Below are 24,205 nucleotides of genomic sequence, written 5' to 3' on the forward strand. Positions count from 1 at the left end.
CCAAACCCCCCCCCGCCCCGCCGGAGGGGGAGGAGGAGGAGGAGGAAGGCGAGGCTCTGCCCTGCCCTTCCTCCCGGCGCGGAGGGCGGAGGGAGCGGGGCCGCAACGCCCCGAGCCCTCGCACCGTTCTGGGTCTCACCGACAGCTCCTCCGCTCCTGTGCCCAGGAAAAGCCGCTCCTCCGGGGCTGCTCCCGGCTCCGGGGGAAGGCACCGCCTAACTGGAAAAGAGGAGAGAAAAAAATAAGAAAAGGAAAACAGGAAAATTAGAAAACAGACTCTCGTTTTCAAACACTGCGGCGGACACTTCTGTGGAAAAGAACAGAATAATTGATGTCCCAAAATTACTCCATCTGAAGCAATGACACTGCACAGGAATCGGGTTTATTGTCTTGCCCATTTAACACGTGCCGAGAGAAATTAAATACACTGTGAGGCAGCGCTGCTGCTGGGGAAGCAACCCTGCAGTACAGCACTGCAGCCCTTCCCTCATATTGCTTGTTCTCGTCCTTATCCATCCTTACAACAGAAGCAGAATTAAAATCTGGATAACATTCCCATATTCTTATTGCTCATTTAATTCTGAGCTGTTCCAATGAGTCTCATTGTGGTTTTTCTAAGAATTTTCTTCATCGAGTGTTCTTATCAGACAGATACATCATCACCAGGCTTGTCATCTTCAGAATCATCATCTTCAGGCTCATCATCTCCAAGTTCATCATCTCCAGGCTCTGTGTCCAAAATCACTGCCACCTCTGAAAATTTTACTCCTTTCAGTTCTTTCTCAGGGGCAGGCAATGTGGGATGAGGTGTTAAGGAAAGAGCTGGCTTCTGGTACATGTCTGTCACAAAGGAATCCTGCAAAAAAGTGTGACACAGGTGAGGCAGAAAGCTACAAATGGTTGAGTGTGGACAAATTATAAGCAGTAGAAATCATAAAATTGTGAGCCCTTTACTGTACACATTCCGTGAAGATAGAAGGAAGTCATCAGTTCTGGATCGAAGTCCTGCTCCTTCTGCTAGGCAGGGACAAACAGCCCCTCCTCTATGATTTTTTATAGGATCATAGAATGGTTTGGGGTGGAAGGGACCCTAAGAGATAGTCAGCTCCACCCCTCCTGCCATGGGCAGGGACACCTTGAACTAGACAAAGTTGCTCCAAGCTCTGTCCAGCCTGGCCTTGAACATTTCCAGGGAGTACTTCCCAAGATTTTTTTTTTTTTTTTTTAGTTCCATCAGATTTACTTTCTTGATAATTCCTTCAGTTATTTGATGAATAACAATAAAATACTTTTCACTCCATGCTTTGCAATCAAAAAGCTCATTACCTGTTTTGTTGTGAATCCTACAGTGGGCTGGGCCTCCACATTTCTACTTTCAGCAGCTTTTTCAGGTGCTCCATTTTGCTCACTTTCACTCTTGTAATCCAGCAGCACTGTGTCCAGGTAATTGTCTTTTTCAGGGGCCTGAATTTCATCTTTTTCAGCATCACCTCCTCTGGTGCGTTCCAGGTTGTCAAATGATATCATCTCAGTTCTCCTGAGAGAGTTAAGAGAATTCACAGCACCTTGAGCTAAGACAAAATCTCAGCCTCTCTACAACCAAGAGCAGCATGTGCACTGATCTCAAAATCAGTGGGATTTTACCCAGGGAAATGTTAAGTAGCTTCTTGGATCCTGAAGGTTCTTCTCTGCATCAAGATTAACAATTTGCTAAAGAGTAAGTAGGAATTTGCCTTTGATAGAAGATTAAAGGGTATTAACTTCCTTCAAGTGTAGAGACTTTTAACTTCTCATTTTAAGGGTCTTTAAAAATGAACCTATAGCCTAGTGAGAGATCCAAGGAAAATCCTATGGTACCAGAATAAACTAGAACCACGTTTTTTATATGCAATTTTCTATAAATATGTGATAGCAGCAGTCTACTTACCCATTATTCATGTGCTCTGGTTTCTCTAAGCTTTTCAGACTTCCATTTTTATCAACTGCCCACGGGTTATCAATGCCCTCCGCAATTTTGACTTTCTTAGCCAAATCCTGTTTCCCATACTTCCTGAAAATAATACATTGAAATAATAACAATATATTAAAATAATTCATTCTTTTTGAAGATTGGCTTCCTAGTTGTTTTAGAAACAGAAGATGATTTTTTTGTGTCAGAAGTTTAATACACATTATTTTACACAGCATTTATTTTCAGTATTATTCTGGGGATTAGTTTGGAGTATTTCCTATTTTTCCATAATGGTAGCAGTGTAAATGTTTGCTTCCCTTCTGGAAATTATTTGTTTTCCTCTACCATGTGGTCCTGCTGCCACTGAAGTTAAGCAGCAAAACCTCCCTTGCTTTCAATATTTATGGGGTTGGAAGAGACTCGTAGGCCCCCCTTCCCAGTTAAAATTGCTGCTGTTCACATTTCTCTGATTTAGAAGTATTTATTTCTGCTTTTGCTGAGTGAGAAACACAAGAAGAAACAACTTTCAGCTGTGTGTGGTGATCCAGCATAGCAAATCTTAGGCAATGCTCCCTGCAAATGCCAGTAATTTATCAGACAAATATTTTTCGAGTTGACATTTAATTAAACCAATCAGCTGTAAATCCAAATGGCTTTGCTAAGGCAAACCCTCTGTACCTTTTCCTTCTCAGATCCAGCAGGATGTAGGCCAGGAAGGCGATGAAGGTGCCGGCGAACAGGACCCCGAGCACGATGGCAGCCACGAAGTCCGAGGATGCCGGCGCTCCGGGAGCCTCCCCGATGGCAGCACTGACGGATGCTGAGAACACCTTCTCCAGTTCCGCCTCAATGTCGCCCTTCTGCTCCCTCAGTTTTCTGAGGATGGAAGGGTAAAATGTGTGTGATTTACCAGATCTTCGTTTTGGCTGGAGGAGTAGTGAAAAAAATACAGGATATCCCTCCCTGGTCTGCCAAGACCTTTTCTGAGGATTCAGACTTATCATTTCTTTCATTCAGGAAAAGCTCTGTTTTCCAGCAACCAGCCCTGGTGCTCATGACCTAAAATGCTGCAAAGCTGGGACAGTTGAACTAGACCCACATCACTGCCAGGTTACCAAAGAAATGTAAAATACACCTAAAGTGTGAGTTTTTAATCAATGTTCTGCCGCTCTGAAGTCGATATATATTTTAATTATATTCTTTCTGCTTCAGCTTTTTTTTTCTTAAACTGACTTTTGAATCTGTTTTGCACAATGAAGCAGCCTTATTCATGTTTTTGGCGAAGTCCGAAAATTAGCTGTCAGTAAATACTGAAAAAGCTTTCTGAACTCTAAAAAACCCTATCTGCATAAGCCCTGCCACCCAGAGGGCAGACTGTGCCATACAGACCTTTTCACATCTTCTGCAGGTACTTCCTGGTGGGCCTCATCAAAAGCAATGATTTTTACTTGGGTTTCATCAGTGCTGCTCCTTGCTTTTCTTTCAGTCTCCTTGGAAGAAATATCAACCACGTAGATATTCCATCCAAGTTTGTCTTCCAGGACCCTGGCATCATATGAAGAAAACATTTTTAATGAACTGGGCAATGACAGGTTCTTTTACTCTGGAAATTAAATAAAGTGGTATTTAATACAACATTTGCCAGATATTAATTGATACTACTAAAAATACCTTGGCAGGTATTTTAACCTAAGCATGTAAAAATGCAGGATTATCATCAGCAAAGGAATTAAGCTGTTTGCCCAAAATTGTTGGGTGATTGAGTAGCAGAGGAAAACAATATCTATAGATTACTATAAACAGTAAAGGTGGGGAGGAGGGAAATTTAGTCTCATAATCCTCATTGTTTTCTCCTCTTTTTCCAGAGAGATTTTCATGCTGGATTGGACCAGTGGCCCAGTGAATCCATCATTCTGATAGCAATCAGCACCAGCTGCTTCCAAGAAAGTTTTCCATTTAATTTTTACCAGCAAGAAACTGGTCCATAATAGCAGCGACAACACAAAGTCATTTTTTCCACCTTCAGAGTGAATTCCCTTCATAAGCACAGGACTCCATCTTTCCAATGTAAATAGTATGGCCAAACAACCGATCTTCCATCTTTGTTAACATGCCAAAAAGGCCCAATTATGGTTTTAATTGTTGGGTGGCCATCACACATCACTGGCTAATCCCCTGTTCCTGCAGGGCTGGGATGTCCTGGAGAAGCTCTGCTGCTGTGCCATGAGGGGGGATTTTCACCTGTAGCAATGGTGGGTTTGGTTTGTGTCTCCACATTTGTGTCTGTCCTGTGTCTCCACATTTTTATCTTGCTATCCATGAAAACCCTTAGGCAGTTAAAAATGACACAAACATTGAGGTGGGAAGAAACCTCTTGAAATTGTCTAGTCCAATGACCTCTTTGGGATTTGTCAGCTCAGGCCAAAAACTTACGAGGCAAAAATTGGTGGATTCCTGTGAATTCCCTCTAATTATTCTGAGCTACATCAGATTGAAGGCCTGGCTTTTCCTGGGCACTGGCTGTATCAACTCCCTGTAGGATGTCAGACCCCTATCCCAAAGGGACTGTAAATTTATCATTAGAAATTATACCAGAACAAACTCATGGCTTCAAAAATACCTTTGTATTTCAGCACTGTTTCTTTCCACCACGTTGATCTTCTGACTAAGCACCAGCATCACAATGTTGCTGCTGGAACTGGAATCAACAGTTACCTAATAAAGAATCACATGTAAGATTTTCTAAAGCATTTGTACCTCTCATAGATTGATCAAAAAACCCTCAAACAACCAACCCACTAAACAATAACAAAAACCCTCTGATATAAAATAACTGTCCTCCAAAAATCAGTTTTCGTGCCAACATATTTTTATGTGTCAATGAAAATGGCAACATCTTAATTCTAGTATGTAAATATTCATGTAGCTGACAGCCCTATTGACTGTGTTAAGTAATTTTTTGGTTTTGCCATTACCAAAAAAACTTAGCCCTTCTTGTTTACAATCTTGACATGGAAATAAATCAGGATTATATAGAAAAATCTTCCTTACACTGACTGTTGTCCAGGCTGTGAGTCTTCTTGTGCCTTGGTCTGCAGCTTGGACTTCCAGATTAAATGTTCCAGTCTTTCCTGCTACAGAAACCGTAAAAATCTGTCCCGTGTTTTCATTGATGTCAAATTCGTCAGTTTGACCTCTGACTAAGCTGTAGAGCAGAAGTCCATTGTCTCCTGAATCTGGATCTGTGGCCTGGGTTTAAAAAAAGTGGTTTATGACACTCTGCTTGTGGCTTTTAGACTGCACATTGCTCTTCAACCAGTAAACTCAGCTCTCAAGAGCAGATTTAAGAGCTCCTTTAACCCAGTGAAAGAAACCCAGACCTTTCACAGGATTTCTGTCCTCATGAAGAGCACAGGAAATACTCTACCTGGACTGTAACGACGGGGTATTTGTAGGGCACAGAGTTGGGAATGCGGGCAGAGTAGGAGCTGCTGGAAAACACGGGCTCTTCGTTCACATCCTGCACAGAGATCGTCAGCATGGCCACGTTCTCAGCAAACAGGCCTGGAAAAAACACAAATGAACAACCTTGACTGTCAGCTTTTCACCTTTCATATCAAACTTCACAAGTTAAAGAGAATCACAACTCCTGTGTGGGTTGCAAACACAAGACACATGGCCATTGCTCCCCTGGAATGTCATTCAAAGCAAAAAGTTACCTGAACGCTGGGCTCCTGCAGCAGAGAAGACTTTTTTGTTTGCTTGAATTAAAATCACATACTGAGAAACTTCCTCATAGTCCAAATTCACTGCTGTTCTCAGCTCCCCACTTTCAGGATCCAGTCTAAAGTGACCTGAAAGGAAAAACATGCACTTTTGCTGTTACAGCTGCCATTTCACTTGTACCCCTCCTATCTCTTGTGTCTTAGTTGCTCTTGGGATGTTTCTGAACAATGTGAAATTCAACACTTCCACTGGCCAAACAGCAAAGGCATCACAGCTGGGTGCCCATCCCACACCAAACAGCTCTTAAACGTGCAAAGGAACAGCATATGTGAAAAATAATTTCACATTATTTCACAAATAAGGAGTATTGCAGCTTCTTCTTGCACAACTCCATTTTTTTATGTATTTCCAAGTTTTCTCTCAGTTTCTACACACTTCCTTTGTTGTGGGCCAAGTGGAGCCTGGGCACAGCTGCAAGAGCTGCAGGAGGGCAGATGCCTTAACATAAGTGCAAGGAAATGATGGACTAAAAGTGACTGGCAGGGAGGAAGCTGCTTGTTTACAACACCTTCTATTTTGGCTCCCCCAGTCTCTAAATTATCATCGTTTAAGACTAAAGGAACCCATTTTGTAGCAAGTTACCACCCTTTCTAAAGCCAGAGATCAGCAAAGTCAATGCTGAAAAGCTCTGAAAGAAATTCTCTGTGTACTCCTTTTTGTAAAAAAAAGTTTATCCATGCTCTCCATCTCCTCACTTGTGCACAGCAGCACCTGCCATGCAAAAGACAGGTTATGATGTTCCCCTGGCTATTTTAACTCATTAGGGGGATAGTACTCACCTCTTTCATTGCCAGATACAACAGTGTAATCAATAGGTTTTCCTGAAGTTTCAACCACAGCAAAATCATAAATTAAATAATCCACTCCTGTGTTTTCCGAAACGGAAACGCTAATGCAGGAAATAAATGATAAATCACAATGTTAAATTTGCCAACAGTTGTTGCCCAGGCAGGCTCTAAAATTTAGCTCTTTTAAAGAGAGTTCTCTGTGGAAAATCTTGCCCCCACCTCCCAGTTGTTTGCTCAATCTGCCCAACTTTCAGAGTGCAGTGCAAACCCTGGTTTTCCTGCCAGATTTTGGGTCATCCTTGAGTAAAACCTAAGGAAAAATGTTTTATAGTGTGCAAGGGGAAAGGAACAAAGTATCTGGCTTATAAAAGCTGCAAAGTAGAGAAATAAAAGGCAATGCCTCAATTCACATTCACAGAACCCCAGCGTAGCAGAATTTCCTATATTTTGCTTAAATAAACCCCAAAACTGATGTCCTTTCTTCTGCATGGAAAAATATGAAAATTACCTTCAACTTTGCTATGTTCTGCACTACCTGGTGAACACATCCCAGTTATATAACTTGATATGAAAGCCTCACCTGATCTCACTTTTGTTAAAGCGAGGAACGAATGGACGGTTGTCAAACACGTTCAGAGTAACCACAGCAGTGCCATTTAAAGGAGGAGAACCTTTGTCCTTTGCCATCACTGTTAAATGCATCTCTCCAGATCTAGACAGGTTTCCAGTTGTAATTATCTTCCCCTCACTCACATCCTCTATCAGGAAGAACGGGCTCACACCAGGATCCGGGAGGATGTAATACTCAATAAGGCCATTTTGCCCCTGCCATGAAAGGAACACAATCTCATGGAACTGGGAGTATGTTTGGAAGGGTAGGGTAAGCACTGAAACAAGAGATCCAAAAAACATCTAGTGAAATTATTTTGAAAATAGTGATTTTTTTTTTTTCTTTTAAGAATGAAAACGTGAGGTTAGCTATGGTAGGATGGGTGCCAGTTCAAAAAAAACCCCAAACACAAAGCAGAAGAAAATACACAATGAATTGGTCATTTAGACAGTAAAAACATGGCAAAAAGATCTCTAATGAAAATAAGTTAGATGTGTAGAGGGGGACAGTCAGAGTAGTGAGGGTGGCACAGGGAGGACAAGTGCCACTCTGCACAGCTGAAGGAGGAGTTTCATGGGAGTCTCAATGCAGACCTCCCACAGTTCAGCAATTTTCAAAGGCAATTTCACTTTTTATACAAGATCATTGAAAAGGCTGATTAAAAAAGGGCTGTTAGATGATTTGCAGCAATGTACCACAGCTGCAGCTATTCTAACCAAAATTATGCGTGAAGAAACAGGAAGGCACCTGCTACACCTATTTTGTTGTCACTTTGAGATGTTTCATCTTGTAAATGATGTAATTACTAGTGATGTTGCCGTGGCGATGTGGTTGACTACTGGATATCCCTGCCAGTGCCTGGATACTATTTGATGGGTGTAGTACAGATATATCAAGCAAAATTACATTTAAAGATGGGAATGGAGAGAATTAGCTGGGGTGCCACACTTCAGAGGAGTTTGGCAAGCAGACATTTCCTTGCTCGAGCAGCTGATGTTCAGTTTTTACAGATTCTTCTACCTCAAAAGTTCTAATAACTTCAGAGACACTAAATTGCTTCAGTCCTTGTATACTTCTGAAGAACTGGTGCAGCTCTGTGTAGTAAAGGGAAAAATTAAAGGAAACACAGCTGAGGAAACATGCCCAAAGCCAGGGAGTATGTCATTGTCAAGGCAGAGCCAGCAAAACTCCTAATTTCCAATTCCCAGAGCTGGATTCACTTTCTGCTGCGTTTGGTGCTTCGTGCCTAGAGAGTGGAGCAGGATGTGTTTGTGCTGCAGCGCAGAGCAGTGTCAGGTCCAACAGGAGGCGTTACCTGGTCGCGGTCGGTGGCGCTCACGGTGATGACAGGAGCACCCACAGGATTCACCATGTTTATGGAAGCGGAATAGGAGCTCTGGGAGAACACTGGGGCGTTATCGTTCTCATCGATCACTGCAACACTGACATGGGTAGTTGTCTAGAAAACAAAATGGTGGCGTGCATTTTAGAGTATTTGGAATCTCTTATTTAGCATTGTTTTTTCCTTGCACATACAACAAAGTATAAATCAATCTTTGAAAACGCTGCAGTGAAATGCTGTTTGGGTTTAATTTTGTGAACTCAACATCAGAGATCACTACAGGATTTTAACAGAAGCAGGAATTCAATGTTGCAGTAGGATCCTACTTCTTGAAAGGTGTCTGAATGAGTAAGAACAGGATGTTTAGGAGACCAACATGTCCTGCATGCAGTTCAGGATGCCCCACCTGTTCTGGTTCTGTTAAATAAGTGTCTAATATCTTTTCAAATAAAAGAGATACAGCAGAACTAGAACAATCTGCTGAAAATTATTCTTCTCCCATGAAAAAATTATCACATCACTTACAGTTGTAACAGCAGCAGGCAAACTCCTGTTCCCCAGCACAGGTCAGTCAGCAAACAATTCAGGGTCAAAGCCTACCATGCATAATTTTGAAGTATTTCACATAATGAAAGTATACTGCTACTCAGTGTGGCTAAAGGCTGTAAAAGTCTGACTCTAAACATGATGAGGTGACTCATTTATTCCACACAGTAAATGTCTGGGATAGATCTCCTTCCCAGTAGTTCAAAATCCACTCTGAAGGGTCGCTGTTCATTACAGTAATGGTCTCTTACCTTGTGGAAAGGGGCAGATTTATTGTTGACTGCAGTCACTGTAAGATTGTGTTTATTCATGGTTTCATAGTCTGGAGAGTTCCTTATCTTAATGATGCCCTGTATTTCATCTATTTCAAATATATTTTCTCCATCACCTGAGATAGGTTTAAACAAACATCATCCATTAATACATCTTAGAAACACATAATTAACTACACTCTTAAACTATATGTTTACTTGTGTCCTAAACTCATTAAAACAATTTTTAAAAGTACCAGATAGATAATGCAGAAATATTTTGAGTGGATGGGCATTTGAAACATGAGCCAAGAGAATGGGTTAATGAATTTTACAGGGACGTCTATCACCCTGGTGATCGATAGTTGGTGTTCTGGGGTCAGTCTGTTGAACAAGTTTCTCCAGGTCTGTGCAACTTTTTGAGGCACTTGTGCAGTGTTCTGACCTTCTGGAGGCTCACTCTCATGTTTGCTGGTTGCAGTAGTTATGAACACAGTGCTCCTGCCAAGACCTCTCAGAGGAGTTGTGTGAATTTATTTTGTCTCTAACGGAGGCAGACTGAGTGACCCAGAGATGTAAAGAGAAATCGATGTGGCTGCCAACAGACATGGCAGTGACTTCTGCTGGTTTTGCTCAAAGTTTGTATGCATTTTGGAAATAAAGGACTAAAACCATATAAACTGTATTCACATTGCTTTTGATGGTCCTTACAACTAAACCAACTATTTCAGCTCCCTGCAGGCTTTGGTCCAAAGTAGTCTAAATTTCCATCTCTGTTGTGTTCTACAAGGCAGGGATGAATTAGGCCCTTATTCCTCATTCAGAAAATTGTCTCTTTTCATCAAAATTTCTCCTGTTGATTGCAGCTATGGCAGTCAAGTAGCTAAAGATTTTTTATAAAGCTGATTTTTAACAGGATTAAGAATACAATTAAAAGCACAAACATCTGTAGTCTCTGCAAAGTTCCTACTCAGTTGGTTTGAAAATTGTATGAGCATAAGTTAGTAACATTCCAAACCAGGTAAAAGTGAAACCTTCTTGGCTTTCATGGAAAGAGGTTAGGAAATAACATGGGTCATGTTATTTATCCTCGCAGTTGTATAGACAACAAAGTGCCAGTGCAGTGACAGAATTCCTTGTTACCTGTGAGGTTATATAGAACAAAGGCATTGTCTCCTGTGTCTCTGTCTGATGCTGTGATTTTTCCAACTATGAATCCCACAGGCACGTTTTCATTGACTCTGAAGTCAGGCACTGGATCAAACACAGGTGGCCAGTCATTAACATCAGTGATCTTTATCACAACTGTGCAGTAACCCCTCTTCTTCTCAGGGATTCCATCATCTTCAGCATAGACCACAACCTGTAAGTTACACAGTTATTGGTAATGAGAAATCATACAAAGAGGTTCCTGCATAAGGATTAACCGTATCTTGGTGAATTTTGAACTTTGAAATATTCTTAGAAATGTGAAGTCCAGTTCTCAAAATAACGATTAAAAACTTAAGGAGTATTTGGGTCAATTTAAAAAGTCTTTCTATGTAGAACCAACAAATTCACCAGTATTTTTGCTTGAAGCAAAATAAGATCATAAAAAATATCAGCAGTGGCAACAACAAAAAGATTAACTGAGAATCATCTCTGCAAGCTCTCGGTCCAGCACAGATTCAAGCAGCAGACAGTACTGAATGCACGAGCTGGCATTGTGAAATTAGTTATTCACGTGTTGAAGTGCTTGCAGGGCAGGTGAACAATGAGCTGTGCTTGAATTTCATCATAGTCAAAAGGCAGTGGCTTGTTTTAATAATGGCTCACACCTTGAGATGCTCCTATTCTAAACCAGTGCAGAAAATGTTCAAGCATTATCCAGCTAAACAAAAGCACAAGTGTCACCTGTTTTCCAAGAGAAAGAGTTGTGAATAAAGAAGATTTAAGGAATCTAAAGCAAACCTGATACTCTGTAGGTTCCTCTTCATAATCAAAGGGGGCAGTGGAATAAAGGATTCCAGTTGTTTCATTTATCCAGAATTTTAGTCCATGTCCATTGAGAATGCCATATGTTAGGAAACCATTTCTACCTGTGTCATTGTCCTGAGCTTTCAGCTGCACAATCTGAGTAGCAGGTAAATTCTGTGGAGGAAGTAAAAAATGAGGCTCTCAGAGACTGTTTTGCTGCAATTGCTTGAATTATGTGAAAGGGGGCAAAGTTACAGATATTGCACCCACTTACAGTAGTATAGATTCTTCAAAATCAAAATTACAAAACTTGTTCAGCACAGTAAGAGAGTCTCTTGCTTTCTCTAATTTACAGAAAATAACTGTTTTCCTCCCCCCACGTCTCTACCCACAGCTGCAATTTTCAGGAAGAAAAATGATTTCAAACAGCCCAAATGTTAACCTCAAGCATCTGACTTGCTCTTATTTCTGTTTAACAGCCTCTTCTCCTATGAAACTCAGTGGGTGTTCTCAACTCCAAAATCACGTTTCTTTCTGAACACTATTTGGCTGACAATTATCAAAACAATCTAATTCTTCCTTTCTAACAGTGTTATTTGCACCAGGATTGACAGAAGGTATCAGTGTTTCACTTGCAGGGCCATTTGAGACCTGATCTCAAGTTATTTGATCCAACAGGGCATCCAGCAATTCCCACTGTGTAAATATTTCACATGGAAATCAATTTTTTAAGGTTGGGAAATGTGATTCTAGTTCTCCTCCATTAAACTAACTGGGAATATTAAAATTAGGTGTAATAAGTGAACCTATTTTTAACTCGGTGGTAGAAATGGACTAGATTTTAAGTCAGTTGTGGCTGCTATTGAGAACATGTGTGCATCAGCTGGGGATCTCAAAGGCAAGGGATGTGCTCTATAAAATGCTAACATGATCAATGTGCTGCTTTTTTTAAAAAAGCAACCAGCAGATTAAAGTGTTGCTTGAAAATTGAAGAGTGAAATGTTGAGCAAGATGCTTTTGCATATTTAAATGCTGTGGCTTCTTCTGTAGAGAACCACAACGTCTGAAAATCTGACTGAAATCTGGCTTGTTCTCTGCTGCTGATCACTTGTGGCAGCAAAATCACAACAGATTGGATGTGAGCAAGAGGAGAAGTATTGCTAAATTAGAGACTTTTCCCTGCTACTTCTCTGCATGAAGCTCCCTTAAAAAAGGCTGAGTGAGAGCCTGTGAGGTGCCCAGCACATCCAATAGATTTTGAATGCACCTGAATATTCTCTATGTAAAAATATTCAAAATGGAGTGGTAGTTCTTCCTTCATAGAGCCCCTTATTAGAAAGATTCACTTTCCCTTCAATTAGTCCACATTTCTAGATCATTCTTGTGTATTGGGATTTTCAGCTTGAAATAAACCTCACAACATCATGTGGTAGAACAGAACAGCAAGTCTGCCCGTTTCCAGAAGGTTTACTTGTATACTCAACAAAAGATTATTTTTATTATTATTATTTTGAAGACTTATTTTTGTGATTCAGTTTGGCTGACATTTTCTTACCTCTGCCAATCTCTCTTCTAGTAGAGAAGATGGGAAAACTGGAGGGAAATTGTTTTCATCGATAACTTCCACTTTCACTTCAACTTCATTAAATATAGTAGCATTAGATGAGTCTGTTGCTCGTACCTTGAAATTTACTGGAAAATCTTCCACTTCTAGATTCTTACTTGTTTTTATGATACCACTGGATGAATGGATAATGAAATATCCTGTTTAAAAAAAAAAAAAAATCAACCAGAAATTATTCTGGTTATGACTTTATCAGCTGAAACTGAAGATATGAATCCTCCAATGAAAAATATACATTATTTGCATAAATACTGTATGTTACAGTTTTCTTCAAAGAACAAAATGAAATTCAATATTTTTACAAGATTGTCAAGAACATCAGATATATCCAGGTCTGTAATTAACAAAAAGAAACAATTCAGAAGGACAGATGGGAACCAAAGGGGAGAAAATTCAGTCCACCACTCTCCAGTCAGGTCTTCACCTTCCTCTGAAACAGTGAGAGATTATTTGCCCCTGTTTCAGTTAGAAATTTTTGTATTTCCTAAGAAGTCCTGTTCTTAACGAAGATGAGGAATTTTGCAACTAACTTCAAGATCACAACTTCATATAGAACACTTGACAAAATTGAAATACAGATTGGCTGTTTGATGATAGATTAAAATCAGCTCTATATTTAGTAAAAAAAGACATGTGACAAAGCACTGACGCACTTGACCACAGGTAAACTTACTCTAGGCGCTCACATTTGTTAAGAAAACATTGCTGAGTTCGTTTTTCTACTAGAAGTTTTTGTGCTATTAGTTATTTTTTCTCCAGCCAGAGTAACTTTATTCCTGACCAGGTAGGTACCACCTGATCTGCCTGCAGCAGACACAGTGCACAGCTGGTGAAGCCAGCCCTGGATCACGTGGCTGGTGCTGCTGTGACAGGAATTCAATCATGTGCAGCTGATGCAGATCAAAGTGGTACATTGGGTTCATTCACATCCAGCATTAATGGCTGTGGAACTGAGATGAGAGCAAAAGGAGAGAGAAGAAACAATCCCAAAGCCCAGTGCTGTGCTCGTTGTTTCACACCCCCTCTTCCCGTTATTCCACATCAAGGGCTCACCCTTCTCATCTCCAGAGGCAATGCTGTAGTTCACAGGGAGCTTGTACAAGGCACTGATCTCTACAACAAATGTATCTGGGGGTGTCTTCTCTGACAGAGGGGCAGGGTGATAGGCTTCTTCCACGAATACTGGGAAGGAGACATCCATGGGAGCTATCATGACTGACACCTGCAGAGAAAAGGACATGGCCATGGGGGTTATGTTTTCAGCTTCAGCAAAAACTTTCCTACTGAGGTGTGAGACAGCACAAGTCCAGGTCTCGGCCAGTGAGGAAAAGCCTGGGATTGCTGAGTGCTGACTTTCACACTGCCCTGAAGACAGCAAATCTTGGTGGAAAAGGCCAGCAGCCTTATCAGTTTAGGTTCACCTGGGTGCTCTGCTAAATGCAGAGGGGGATTCCAGTTCCTCACCTACAGCACATTTCAAAGGACTTGTTTAACTAAGCAGCTCTCAGAGAGATGCTCTCAGAGAGATGCACTCAGCTCCAGTCTTCCACTGGAGAGGGTATAACCAGAGCAGGAGCTTGCACGTACAGTATTTTAGAACTATTATAACTGATTTTTAGATTTAAAAAAAGGTGATAGGTTGTAAATAAATAGTGCCTACTGTTTCACAAAAGTAAAGATAGTTTATTTCTAACTGTTGCCAGACAGCTGCTGTCCAGTCCTCTGAAGAATGATGGCTTGTAAGTCTACATTTTAAGGTTGTTGAAGGTAATTTTCTATGTCTTTATCCATATAGATTTCTAGTTCTTTTTTTAGTTCTGCTGTGATATTTAGTGGCAAAAGATCACCAGCAAGTTAGAAGCACTGTGTAAAAATAATTTTTTTAATCATATTTACATTTGTCACTTTTCAATTTAGAAATGTTTTTTATCTTACATTATAGGAAAACTAACAGGAACACTTTATTTGCCATCTCCTGTTTATTTATCACATACTTCCATTACATCCTTTCTGGCTGCCTCACTCTTTGACCTTGCACAGAAGTCTCCCCTGCTCTAATCCTCCTCCCTCACAGCCTGAAGCTTCTGTCTGTCTTTTCTGAAATGGAATGATCATAACCATTTTGGGTGGTGTGCCAGCAATTGCTAGGGCAGCATAACTTGGTAACTGTTACCTTGTAGCCTGAAGCAGAAATGAATCCCTGACATTCTGATTCCTGGTTTGCATAGTTTTGCCTCATTAACACCCCTTTCCTGGTGCAGTTATGCTCAGTTTAGAATAAAACAATCTGGGGAATCAGCTGTGCAGCAAACAGTGCACGGTATAAATTTTAGTACCTTTACAGAGGTTGAAAGAGGCGGCAGACCCGAATCCGTAGCGGTGACGTTCAAGGAGTAATACAGGGGAACAGTTTGTTTGGATAAATCTCTTGTTAACCTGAGTTCTCCTGTGGCACTGGAAAGACTGAAGAGGCCTTCTGAGTTTCCACCTGAAAGCAGAAAAAGAAGTGGTGGAGATGTTCCCTGGAACCAGCAGAGACAAGTGACCGAAGTGTGTGCCCAGGACAGAAGAGAGACAGGTTGAAATCCTAATTTGAACATGTGATTTGGAGCAAGACACCCCCTCTAGTCCAACCTCTTGGCTCAAAACATGGCCAGGAGTGAATTCAGCACAGGTTATTCAAGGTTTTGATCCATCAGGTGAGAACCTCCAAGGACAGCCTCTCTGAGCAGCCTGTTCAGTAATTACTGATCCTCACAGAGGATTTTTTACCCCTTCTATCCAGTCAGAGCCTGCCAGTTCATTTTATGACCATTCTCTCTCATTCTGGTGTCACACAGCTTGGTTCAGCATATCAAGTACCCCAGTAATAAACAGCCCTAAGACCTTTTTCTAACATACCTGAAATACTGTAGAGAATGCCTTCATCATAACCCTTGCCTTCATCTCTTGCATTGATATCTACTACCAGTGTGCCAGCTGTAGAATTGTCTGGAAGGATCTTGTAATATGAGGACTGGTCAAACACGGGTCCTTCTTCATTGACATCTTCCACAGTAACTGAGAAAGAATCGTCACATTTGGTGAGTTTTACCTAAAAAGGTTATAAGTTGTTTTTGGTTTTTTTTTTTCAGCTAATATAAACCAACACAGCTCCTCTGAATGAGAATATATCCAGTCATCCTGATCAGAAGTAGGGCTCGCCAAAAGCTAGGATACCAATTACACAGAAATCTTTATGTCTTTTTTCCCTAACAAAACAAATTTATTTCATGTTTTTAAGGAAAAAAAGCCAGCAAATCAAGCACTGTTATTTTCACAACACTAAAAATCACTGTCAACACTGTTTATCACCCTAGAAACTGCCCTTCTGTATAAAAGCAGAAAAACCCCATAATTATGTTTTTGGAAACCTTTTCAATCAAAATGTCAGTAGGTTCTCAGAAAATAGAAAAAAAATGTGAATATATTGAGGGAAATAACGTCAGTTTGTGTGAAAAATCTTCATTTTTGACATGACAAACTTTTTTTTAGAAAAATTTCGTCTGGCTATAGTGGAAAGATCACATCATCATTTCTGATAATTTATTCTAGCAGACTGCATTAGTATTGGTTTATGCCTCATAATTGCACATACTGAAATATTCCCTAAGGTTAATGAAAGTTCATTTCCTGTGGTGAAGTAGAGTTACCTGTAATGTTTGCTGTGTCCTGGAGAAGTGGCTGTCCAGGATTGAAAGCTTTCAGAATAAACATATACTGGGAATGACTTTCATAGTCCAGAGGCTGAAGGGTTGCAATATCTCCAGAAATTTCTCCAACATGAAATGAAGTCGTCTCTCCAGTTAGGGTGTAATGAATGATGGCATTGTACCCTATATCTTCATCTGTGGCTACTGCACTCAAAATCTAAAATGAAAGGGAGAAAAGTCAGAAACAAAAAAGTTTCGAACAGAACAAAGAGAGTGGCAAAACCTGCACACAAGACTGGTATTGACCCATAAGGTGTTTACTGATTGAATTACATATTAATTGATTAATTGCACTGCTGGAATTCTGGCACAGCTTGTGGCAGGGCAGTTACGGATTGTCAGGTGATACCTCTTCCCTTGATTCCTGTAAACCATTAGGTCACATCTGCAAGGCAGATATGGAGCCAGAAATGGATACACTGGGAGGTTGCCCAGGGAAGTTGTGATGCCCTGTTCCTGGAAGTGTTCAAAGGCCAGGCTGGATGGAGCTCTGAGCAACCTGGTCTAGAGAAAGGTGTCCTTGTCCATGGCTGGAGGGTCGGGAACAAGATGATCTTTAAGGTCCCTTCCAATCCAAACTATTCCATGATTCTAGTACAGAAAAGTTTAAGAGGGATGCTGGATATATGCACAACACCTACAGCACTGAACATCTTTAAAATATGTTGCCCATAGATCTTGTGGAAACTCCATCTGTTCAGTGTGGCATCGCTGCTGGGGACAGGAGGGAAAGGGGGAGCAGCTCTCACTCTTTGTGAGAGCTTTAGGAAGAATCAGTGGGACAGGTACTCCACTGTCATACAAAGCAAATGTGCTGTGTGATTTTACAGGCCCCACAAAGTACAAAGCAACCTTCACCAGTGCACAGCCATGAGAGATCACTGCCCCTTCCAAGTGCCCAGAGAGAGAACAAGTGCACAGCAGGCTGTTTACTCTTAGTGCCACACACCACGTGCGGAGGCTCGTTCTCCCTCACAGTCACGGAGTAGGATTTCTGGGGGAACACCGGTGGGTTGTCATTCATATCTTCCACAGCAATGCTCAGAACTAAGCTTGCAGATTGTGGTGGTTTGCCAGAATCAGTGGCCTGTGAAGGAACAACTTGTCATTAAAAACAGCACTGCTTTCACACAAGCTTACTTTGCCAGTTCAATTTTGCTCCAAAAACTGTGAACTTTTGCCTCTGAAGTCTTTCTGCTAGACCAGTTATCCCCCAGTGACACTTCTCTAGCCCTGTACTTGATTAGTTGCCACATCTTCCTGCAGCTGGTATCCTCACCCCATCACATGCTCTGCCTCATTTCATTAACAATTAATCAAAAGCTCGAGCCTGGATGCAGATCAAACATGTCACGTGATCAGATGTGGCACTAATCAACACAAAACTGCTATGTACAGATGTCTGTGCTGTGGCAGTTAAAAGAATGAGGAAATCCCTTGCATTTTGAGGGTTTAAAGTGCCTACAAAGCAAGTTGTGAAGAGCATCCAGTATGTAGCAAATTCACAGTCAGTTTTACACTGCACAAACATCTGCCATAGAAAATTCTAATCTGTAGGTACATACACAGATTTTCAATTTGTCTTGAAAAGTGTCCACTTTTATTAACTTGAAATTTTTCAGAAGACACTGCTCTATTTTTAGTATGTTTCCTCTATATCTTCTGCAAGTTCTTTGAGCTGTAAAAATGTCCTTCAAATATATTTGTACTTGATGGCCAGTGCTGGAACACTTCTTTGTATGCACAATAATTGATCTGATTAGTAGCAGTAAAAATCAATAAAATCAGCTGGAATAAATAGATACCCTCATGGATATTGAATGAAAGTTTATGCTTTTTCTTTCTTTTTTTTTTTTTTTTTTTACTTGAAAAATCTCATTTCAGGTACTTTTTAAAAAGATCTAAGGAGATATATTTTGGAAAATGAAAAACACAGGGGAAAGGGACAAATAACATGGATTGGCAAGGCAGCTGTATGGTCTAAAATGGACCCAGGAAAGCTTTGCAGATGTCACAGTCAGCTGCTGTGTGACTGTGACCTTTAAAATTTAGGGTTCATAAGTCATTTATTCACTAATATCAATTTACAGAGCAGAAAACAGAGCTCTGCATACAAAACATAAGGAACACTCAAAATTCATTCATGAATTCTAATGGAATTCTCTAAGATTAAGTGGCTTTCTTGTGATGATTCAGTATTTTCTCTTTTTTTAATGTTGAGAATTCCATGAATTTGCATCAAATTTGCCAACTTACCATTATTTTCAATTCATAACTGGCCATCACTTCTCTGTCTAAGGATTTTTTTGTCACCAGCTTGCCAGTAGAACTGTTAATATGGAACGTTCCAGCAAAATCATCTTGCAGAGAGTAGCTTACAAGTGCATTATCTCCTATATCCAGATCAGTAGCAGAAAATGTGCCCAAGTCTAGATCAGGTGTATTCTCAGGAGCTGATAAATTAGTTTGGATCCATGGTGAGAAGACTGGAGGGTTGTCATTGACGTCTTCAACTCTCACAGTTACCTATATTCAAAAAAAAAAAAAAAAAAAAAAAGGAAACAAAAGGGAAAAGAGACACAAGTTTGAGCTGTAGAAATAGTGTCCAAAGGAGAATTTTGATTCATTTTAGTCCAGGGAAGCCCATAGAGAAAAAAAAAAAAAACAAAAACCAAGGAACAAAACCCAAAGGGATACATAACAACTTCAGCATTTTTCAGCATCTGAGCACTTTCACAGCCTCTGCAATTTGAATGTTTTTTTGTTCTCAGCTGCAAGATAACATATATGTGAGATAGCACACTCTAACTGGAAGAGATGAGCAGAACTAATAACCTGGGGCTTTTTGGCTCATCTACCTCATGCATTTGACAGAACTATGCACAGAACCAGTTTTGGTGTTAATAAGTTTCTCTGGCTATGGACTGTTCACAAGGAACTCTCAGGGAGTGACACAATCTGTGAAGTTGATAATATCCCCAGATGGTAATATCTCCTCAGGATATAAGAAATGGGAAATGAAATAGAAGGCTCTCAAAGCTTCACATTTGCATGACAGCAGACACTTTTGATTGGTAATATTTTTAAAAGATATTTCATATTCCTTGATAAAAACTATTTTGAAATACATCTACCATACCAAAGCAACAGCTGTATTGGGTGGCACCAGAGAATCCACAGCTTCCACAAGGATGCTGTACAGGTCTCCTTCTTCCCGATCCAGCCTGGCAAGAGCCACGATGTCTCCTTGGTCACTGATGGAGAACTTGTCCCAGTGGGATTTCAGGGAGTACCCAACTTGCACAGCTATGCTTCCAGTCAGAGCTTTCACAGAGCCCACTGCAGTCCCTGAGGGTTTGTTTTCCTCAATGCTGAACTCGTAGCTGGAGCTCTCAAAAATCAGTCCAAAGCTGGTGTCATTTACCAGCAAGTAGAGAGTAACAGAGACTGAAGAAAGAAATTAAAATAGTGAAGTCACTGCTAAAATCATCATGATCTATGCTCTGTTTCCTTAAGCTCTTGAGGAACCAGTAGAAAATGATAGAAAATATCAACAGGAAAGAGGAATGATAAGAAAAAAGGACTCAATAGAAATAAAGATTAATATGTAACACAAAACGTGATGCTTTTTATACCTAATTGGTTTTCCAGAATAACCTCACTTCCCTGATGACAGAAGTGTTGCTTCAATGTGACAGGAGAGCAAGGATCACCAATCTGAAGCTAATGGGATGTGCAGGTGCTTCACATGCCTAAAAAATCTGACCCTTAATTGCTTTGTAAAAAGAGAGGAGGGATGTACATAAACCCACTAGTACAATTTCTGCTGTGACCACTCGTCCTATTTTAAGAAAATCAGTTGTTTCTCCTGTTCACAATAAATCAAAGTTAACCTCCAAAAAACACATGAAAAAGTTACAAAAAATACTACGTGATTGAATATTTTTTGAAAGAACAGAAACTCAGTTGAGGGTGATTTGCCAGCTTCTGTTTGTTTAAAGCTGAACAAACTGAGAGAGAAACACGTCATCAATATTATTTTAATACAGCTTTTAGGAGTGACTACAACTATGGAGTCCTGGTTTTTGTACCATAAGTACAACTGCAATAAATGAATTAAAAAAAAAAAAAATTCTAACCAGGGTTACTAAAACCAAGTTTTCTGTTAATATGATTGGCCTGGAGGAGATCAAAAGGCAAAGAGCAAGAATTCATCATTGTTGAAATGTAACATGTCTTTTTTCCCTAAATTCAGTTTGACTTGACAGCAATGGGATTAATTTCAAATTTAAATGTGTGCAGGGGTTATGTTTATGTGGGAAAAGAAAGAAAAAAGGGTAAAAGGTGGTTTACCACTTGAGGCAAGCTGAGGAACTCCATGATCAGTAGCAACAACTGTCAGTGTAACAACTGTGTCAGCTGTGATGTGGTCCAGGTTGCTGCTGAGGGTGATTTCTCCAGTGCCATCATTTATACGGAAATCATCAGAATGGTTCATGAGGCTGATTAAAGAGCAACCAGGAGAGCATTCATATTAATGTCCTTGGAAGTGCCATCTACTTAGTGCTACCTCTGTAAGGAGCACTCAACAGACAATGTTTGCCTATTTGTAAAGAGCAGCTTTTAATTGCTGTCTTTAGCCTAAAATATATTGGCCTTTTACTTCCAAGTAGGTCTTCCATCATGAAAATGTACAGCATTCATGCCTTCAGTTCCCATATACCCCAAGGCTTTGATGTCCCCACTAGGAGAAGGCAGATCTTGCACACTCAGCTGCATATTCAGCAGCAGGAGAAACCCAAGTGACGTTGATCTGAAGGCCTGCTAATTCCTGGTGTTCTCTGAACTCTCACAGATAACTGGATTGCTCACAAGTAATGTGTTTTAGGCAGAATGCCATCTCATAGTTAGAAAGAACCTCTTTCAAGGCAGTAGCTTTAAACGTCCACAAGTTTACTGCTCATTAGCCTGTCCTTCTCAATCGATGCTTTTCACCTCAAGGTATCCTGGTATTTTCCAAGATTTAGGGCTCATAGAAATCTCTTTCTCCACTGGTTTTTCTAAGCACAGTGCATTAAAGAAGTTAATTTCTTATCTCCTCCTCCCAGCAAGCAGAAGATATGCACAGAGTCAGAGATTCATTTACTTCCTACCCAGAAACTCCAATGTATTATTCAGAATTTCAGAATTTCAAACAAATCTTGGCTGTGGGTTTTTGTTGCCAGTTTATCATTTGGTCGTGCCTTCTCTTATGACATCATCATGATTTGATAAGCTCTAAAACACCCAGTAATGACTGTAATTCTTCCTAAGCATAGAAATCATAACTGATTATAGCGCTTGTAAAATATTTTTGAAGAGATCTTATCCTTCTTAAGATCAATAAAAATACCTCTCTGTTTCTCTTCCAACAGGTACTTATTAACCTCACAGAAATGTACCTGTATGAAATGACAGCGTTGTTCCCAAGGTCGAGGTCAGTGGCAGACACTGACAGGACAAACTCCCCTTCCTTTGCTGTTGCCACATGGACACTGGCTGAGTACTGTGCCCTTGTGAACTGAGGAGCGTTGTCATTCACATCTAACACCTGGATGCTGACGTGTGTGAAGTTCTGGGGTGTGACAGGAGAAAAACATGAGTTAGAAAATGCACAGGCACTTAAGAGTACAAATGAAAGGGAGTTCAGATAAAGCATAACTTGCTACTCCTTACCTGCCTTGGAGGCACTCCATTATCAGATGCCACCAGGAGCAGCTCATACATGTCTTTACTTTCTCGGTCTACAGAGCCAGTAACCACAATGGTTCCATCCTAGAGAAGGCAGTGGTTCAATGCACAGATCATTTTGAGAACTCTTGTACACTGAATTCTCAAAAGGGACGAGGGATTGAAATAATCTGTTTTCCTTTGGACTCCACATTCCATGCAACACCTGACCAGGAACGTCTTAGTTTTTGAATATCAACATGTGTTTCCAACCTACAGGGCACGTGCTGGATGTGTACTAGAATGGTACTGCCTACTCCTTTTCACCTGATGTACCTTACTATGCCAAGTCACTTCATGAACAGCAGTATCTAAATATTGCTTTCAGCATACCCAAACCCTTACCTGCTGGATGCTGCATGGATTATCCCCATCCTCAGCTGACAAGTAGTAAGTAATTCGTGCATTCTCTCCCTCATCCACATCGGTGGCAGTCACATGTCCAACTGTAGTGGGGTTATCCAACCTGTATTCCCCTTCCAGAGCCTCAAAGCTGTATGGCTGATTCTGAAACTCAGGGTTGTTATCATTGACATCCAGAACAGTGATGTGGAACAAGGCACTTGAATTAAGCCCATTTATTACATTATCAACAGCCCATACCTGACAAAGTAAGAAAAAAAATGGAATTGTAGTTGACTACATTGCCATTTCAACCACTCATAAAGATATAAAAAGGCATTCAAGGGAACAAAGTAGAGATGAGCCAAAGCTGCAAAGTCTCTCTCCAAATTTACTTGTAAAGTGAATCCAGATGTAGTCTCCCTGTCCAGTTCTGTGTCATTCCTTAATGAAAGTGTTCCAGGGACATCCACAGTAAATGAAGTGCTGTTGTGAATAAAGTATCCCTGAGAAAAGCCAGCCTAAAAAGAAAACATTGTTCATGTAAGTTTAAAATTATTAAGATTTAAGTTCAAAAAATAATCTTATTAATACTAATACCTGACATTTTTATAAGATTTCTCATTACAGAAGTACAAGTGATTTGCCAGGTTTAATAAATGAAATCCTGCACCCTGAGCTATTGGAATAATAGGTTTCTTTGGCAAACAGGAACTGGGGGATGTGGAAGCACTTGCGGGCTTCTCTATTTGGGTCCTACACATTCTCCCAAAAGCTCTCCAAGACTTATCCCCATGATGCACAGGGCACCAAAACAGAGTTCAGTGGAGTATGAACTGAGCATTTATGCTGCTTTAAAACTGACATGAGCAAGAGTAATGTTGCAAATCAGAAACCTCTTCCTCCAAAGCATCTCCCCAGTGCCACAGCTACATGTGAAATGTCTTTATAAAACGAGGGGAGAAAGAAACCACTTGTTATAAAGCAGAGGGAAATTCTGTAATTTCCTATTATAGAAGAAACAACTCTATCAGGGTTACAAATTTCCTGTCTAAGCTGAGACTAAAGGTAAGTTTACCAAGTTTAGTTTACCGAGCAACATTCAATCAGAAACTATTATTTTGACAAAAGAAGCAATAAGACAGAATTAAAAAAAAAAAAAATCTGTCTCTCTCTGCTGTGATGCATTCATCTCATATGCACATGCACAGAAGCAAACAACGCTTCCTGTCCTGGGTCACATATACAGTGGGAGAGAATCTCTCCCCATCTTCTCTGATCTAGCCAGTAAACTATTTTGTACAAGGTCTTAACTTCCTTGGTTAGGGAGGTTTTACTGCTGGCTCCAGAGAGAGCAAGACAAAGTTTTCATGACCCAAAACATACTTAGCGCCAATCATTTAAGAAATCTCCTTTTGCCTATCCACTACTATGCTTTTTTGCAGATTAATAGAGAAAAAACATGTCATTTTGATTTATCAGGATGAG

At 40.4% G+C, this 24,205-nt stretch overlaps 1 protein-coding gene across 1 annotated transcript in view; it reads right to left on the minus strand.

The window, feature by feature from the left end:
* Positions 1–366: 366 nt before the first annotated feature.
* The window catches only part of LOC103623022 (protocadherin Fat 4), a 32,076-nt gene continuing 8,237 nt past the window's right edge, over positions 367–24,205 (minus strand). The window contains exons 11-38 of the mRNA XM_017745261.1: positions 23,113–23,238; positions 22,721–22,978; positions 22,322–22,420; positions 22,048–22,220; positions 20,960–21,108; positions 19,746–20,053; positions 18,863–19,132; positions 17,556–17,693; positions 16,547–16,763; positions 15,756–15,914; positions 15,191–15,342; positions 13,908–14,076; positions 12,786–12,994; positions 11,225–11,404; positions 10,418–10,637; positions 9,275–9,411; positions 8,451–8,594; positions 7,106–7,350; positions 6,517–6,626; positions 5,671–5,805; positions 5,379–5,515; positions 5,003–5,200; positions 4,572–4,666; positions 3,341–3,496; positions 2,630–2,827; positions 1,928–2,050; positions 1,327–1,537; positions 367–856 (exon numbers count right to left, since the gene is read on the minus strand). Of these exons, the coding sequence (XP_017600750.1) occupies positions 644–856; positions 1,327–1,537; positions 1,928–2,050; positions 2,630–2,827; positions 3,341–3,496; positions 4,572–4,666; positions 5,003–5,200; positions 5,379–5,515; positions 5,671–5,805; positions 6,517–6,626; positions 7,106–7,350; positions 8,451–8,594; positions 9,275–9,411; positions 10,418–10,637; positions 11,225–11,404; positions 12,786–12,994; positions 13,908–14,076; positions 15,191–15,342; positions 15,756–15,914; positions 16,547–16,763; positions 17,556–17,693; positions 18,863–19,132; positions 19,746–20,053; positions 20,960–21,108; positions 22,048–22,220; positions 22,322–22,420; positions 22,721–22,978; positions 23,113–23,238 (4,929 nt within the window). The 3' untranslated portion in view covers positions 367–643. The remainder of the gene's footprint in view (positions 857–1,326; positions 1,538–1,927; positions 2,051–2,629; positions 2,828–3,340; positions 3,497–4,571; positions 4,667–5,002; positions 5,201–5,378; positions 5,516–5,670; positions 5,806–6,516; positions 6,627–7,105; positions 7,351–8,450; positions 8,595–9,274; positions 9,412–10,417; positions 10,638–11,224; positions 11,405–12,785; positions 12,995–13,907; positions 14,077–15,190; positions 15,343–15,755; positions 15,915–16,546; positions 16,764–17,555; positions 17,694–18,862; positions 19,133–19,745; positions 20,054–20,959; positions 21,109–22,047; positions 22,221–22,321; positions 22,421–22,720; positions 22,979–23,112; positions 23,239–24,205) is intronic.

The sequence above is a fragment of the Corvus brachyrhynchos genome, unplaced genomic scaffold (assembly GCF_000691975.1).
Source record: "Corvus brachyrhynchos isolate BGI_N302 unplaced genomic scaffold, ASM69197v1 scaffold69, whole genome shotgun sequence".
Classification (NCBI taxonomy): Eukaryota; Metazoa; Chordata; class Aves; order Passeriformes; family Corvidae; genus Corvus; species Corvus brachyrhynchos.